General features: G+C 25.5%; 1 protein-coding gene across 1 annotated transcript; it reads left to right on the top strand.

The window, feature by feature from the left end:
• The first annotated feature begins 755 nt into the window (after window positions 1-755).
• LOC131640158 (homeobox-leucine zipper protein HAT22-like) lies at window positions 756-2,559 on the top strand. The gene is made up of 3 exons (XM_058910566.1): window positions 756-1,060; window positions 1,258-1,337; window positions 2,304-2,559. The coding sequence occupies exons 1-3, from the start codon at window positions 767-769 to the stop codon at window positions 2,557-2,559; spliced, it is 630 nt and encodes a 209-aa protein (XP_058766549.1). The 5' UTR covers window positions 756-766.
• Window positions 2,560-3,582: the final 1,023 nt, after the last annotated feature.

The raw sequence follows: 3,582 nt of genomic DNA, 5'->3' as shown, positions 1-3,582 counted from the left end.
ACTAAAAACAAATAATACAATTGTTTTATGAAAAACTAATTCTAGTTCAATTTACCATATATTCAACCTTAAAATGCTTTTTAAAATTTTATTCAATATAATGCATTAAAATCAGTCAAACAATTATTTAATTATTATGTTAATTCAACCAAACTTAGACCAAATTGTTCAAATATTTCAAATTAAAATAATATATTTTATTATAATATTCACAAAAACTATTTGATTGACTCAAATTTAGATACATAGTAAAATTTTAATAATTTTCCAAACCAACCAAATATTATTATTAGTACTTGTTGTGAGATCTAAGGGTGAATAGCACTATGATATATGAAAGTGATGAGAGAGATATTTTGTGATGACTGAATCTAACATGTCTCAAATGAAATAATAATAAAAAAGTCAAACATTTTATGCAATTAAGAAAGTTTTGGTTTCCTAAAAGGAGTCAGAATTCTAACGCATGCTTTTACTCCTTTTCCCCTCATTTTATTATTGCATTTATTGTACAAGTCATCATTAATATTATTATGAATATTATTATTATTTTTATTTATTTTTTTAATTATTTTAATTATTATCTCTACATGCACAACCTCTATTTTTCATGATAAATACAAGAAACCAATTACAAAAGATTGAAATTTATTCACAAAGAATAAGACCAAACCCAATATTTAAAACTCTCCACTTTCCTCTTTGACTATAATTCACAAAAACTTCAACCTTTTTTTTCTTCCTCTCTTATTTTTCATTCCCTACCATGAATGATGATGGTAATCACAAAACATCCACGTTGGATCTTAATCTTCAACTTGGATTAGGATTCCATGTGGAAAAAAATGTGAGCAAATCATTGGTGAATTCAAAAAATGATTTAGCCTTTGAGTTGAGTTTGAAGAGAGGCCATGTTGAAGAACAAGTTGAAGAAGACGATGAAGAAATTGCTATTAACACCTCCAATGACAGGAACGGGTGCAGTAAGAAATTGAGGCTTACAAAGGAGCAATCTACCATGCTTGAAGATGCTTTCAAGCTTCATAACACCATCAACACTGTAATATATTATTCTTTCAATTTTATTTCTTTAATTTTCAATTTTATAAAATAGATTTAATTTAATTTTTTGATTAATTGTTTATTATTTCAGTTTTTTTTGTTGTATATTGATTTTTTATTGTCATTAGTTTTGTTTTCATATTTATTAGAAATTAAAGGATTCAATTTAATTTTTTGTTTCGGTTTCACATGCAGGCTCAGAAACGGGCACTTGCTGAGAAATTGAATTTAAAGCAAAGACAAGTTGAAGTTTGGTTTCAGAACAGAAGAGCAAGGTATTCAATTTTCAAACTTTTATATGAATTTTCATTTTTAGGTGTTCAATTTTGTTCTGATCTTAATCATTCAATAAAGCTTTTGCCAATGTGAATCAACGATAATTTTTTTCCTTATCGTTAAAACGATAAATAATAATATAGTTATTAATAATTTTTGTCGCGAACGTTTTCGCGGCAATGAATTTTTTTTTTTTAAATAATTATAAATTTTCCTTTTACTCAATAGTGTTTTATTATTCCTGATTCTGGTTTTTTGAATGCTGTGTTTCATCATTTTTTCCTGACTGCCGCTGAATTCATAGACAAAATATTGTCTTTTCAAAAAAAAGTTTGTGTTGGTAAATTATCCAATTTATTATTTGTTGACTAAAATAAAATTGAATAAAATAAAAATACTACTTAGTTTGGCACACAGTATATATCATTTTCGAAATTACACAAAAATTTAAAAAATGTATTTAATTCTTTACAAAAAGAGGTTTTATGTTACTTTACAAAGTCACATTTTATTAATGGCATATAAAAAAAACTTTAAGAAAGATATAATAAATAAAAATAATTTTTTCTTTAAAAAATAATCAAGGGGTATAATAGTAAAATCAATATTAATGGGTCATTGATATTTTGAAATAAAAAGATCACTTTCAATATTTTTTAAAATTTTTTAATTTTTTTTTTCAATTGTATAATGTAAATAATATTAGTGTACCACTTTCACTTTTAATTATTTTATATTTATAATAATTAAGATATGGTCAAAATAATAAGCAAAAGCCATACTTATTATGATATGAAATGAATTGTATAAAAAATCAATACATTTGAAATTTTCGAATAAATCTTATAAAATAAGAAAAATAATTATCTTAAATTCCTTTAATTAATTTTTTGATTAGATTGTCCACCACTAAAATATTTTAGACTAAACAACATAATATTTTTGTCTTGACTTTGACTTTTCAGGACTAAGCTAAAACAAACAGAAGTAAACTGCATATTCCTAAAGAAATGTCATGACAAACTAAGTGAAGAAAATCAAAAGCTAAAGAAGGAATTAGAAGAGTTACGTGCATTAAAAGTTGGTGCACCAAACACAGCTCAATCATCCTCTAAAGCTGCAGATTGGAACATTTGCTCATCATGCAAGAAAATATGGAAGCCCAATGAAGAAGAAGATGTGGTTAGAAAGGGCAGCCATAGCACCATAGAGTTAGATTAGAGGCTATAATAATAATAATAATAATAATAATAAGATTTAATTTAATTAATTGATTAAGAATATTATTGTTATTATTGAAGTGTCATAATCAGTCCATGCATCAAATTATGTTGTATAGGACTGCGGTAGGGTGGATAAAGATATTAGATATCTTTATTAAATGGGATTTATCAGAGTTAATTGGTAACAATTTTCTTTGATTTGTTTTGTGGTTTTTTGAATGTAAATGAATAAATGAATGAATAAAATGTAATGTTAGTGGAATGGTACGGATTGAGTACGTGTTTAATGGTTTGTATGACTATTTCATTTTGTTTATTTCATTAATGTGAAAGTATGTGAAGGAAGAAATTGTTTTATATAGTATTTGTCATCTATGATGTGTGGTATGAGGATTTGCGTTGAAATGTAAGTAATAGGAAAATATCGCTTTCATAATATGAAAAACAATTTGTATCTAAGAGCAAACACGTTGATAAAGAACGAGACACGAGTCCAATATATTGTAAAGTATTTTTTATTTTTTATTTTAAATTCAATTATTAAAGTTACTAGAAATGCTATTTCATTTTTTAAGCAAATGAGGTAGATAGAGCTGCAACAAAACCTAAGTACTTTAAATAAATACAAAACATTACAAAATATTGTGGACAAAGAACTTGGTGTGAAAATAGAAAACAAACAAACTAAAAGGTAATAGGGCAGGCCTGCAAATAACCAAATAAGCAAATTTAAAGTGAGACACTTATAAACCTAGAAATGTTAATTAGGTCGGTCTGGTCCAATTTGGTTCTTTCAGAGAGTTAAAACATATAAAGGGGTTGAAGTGGTTTGATCCGATTATTTCCTAGATTTCCAAAAATAATTCCGACCCAATTCTTAATAGGCTTTGTGGTTTGATGGGCCATTCAATCCTTTATTTCAATATTATAATTTTAAATTTATAAAAATGATGTAATGAATAAAAGCTACATAACATAAGTAGAGAGCAATCATATACTTAATTAAGTGATATTTAAAATA

This window comes from Vicia villosa, unplaced genomic scaffold (assembly GCF_029867415.1).
Source record: "Vicia villosa cultivar HV-30 ecotype Madison, WI unplaced genomic scaffold, Vvil1.0 ctg.002974F_1_1, whole genome shotgun sequence".
Taxonomy (NCBI): domain Eukaryota; kingdom Viridiplantae; phylum Streptophyta; class Magnoliopsida; order Fabales; family Fabaceae; genus Vicia; species Vicia villosa.
The sequence above is the reverse complement of the archived record's forward strand: the minus strand, read 5'-3'. Positions and strand labels throughout refer to the sequence as shown.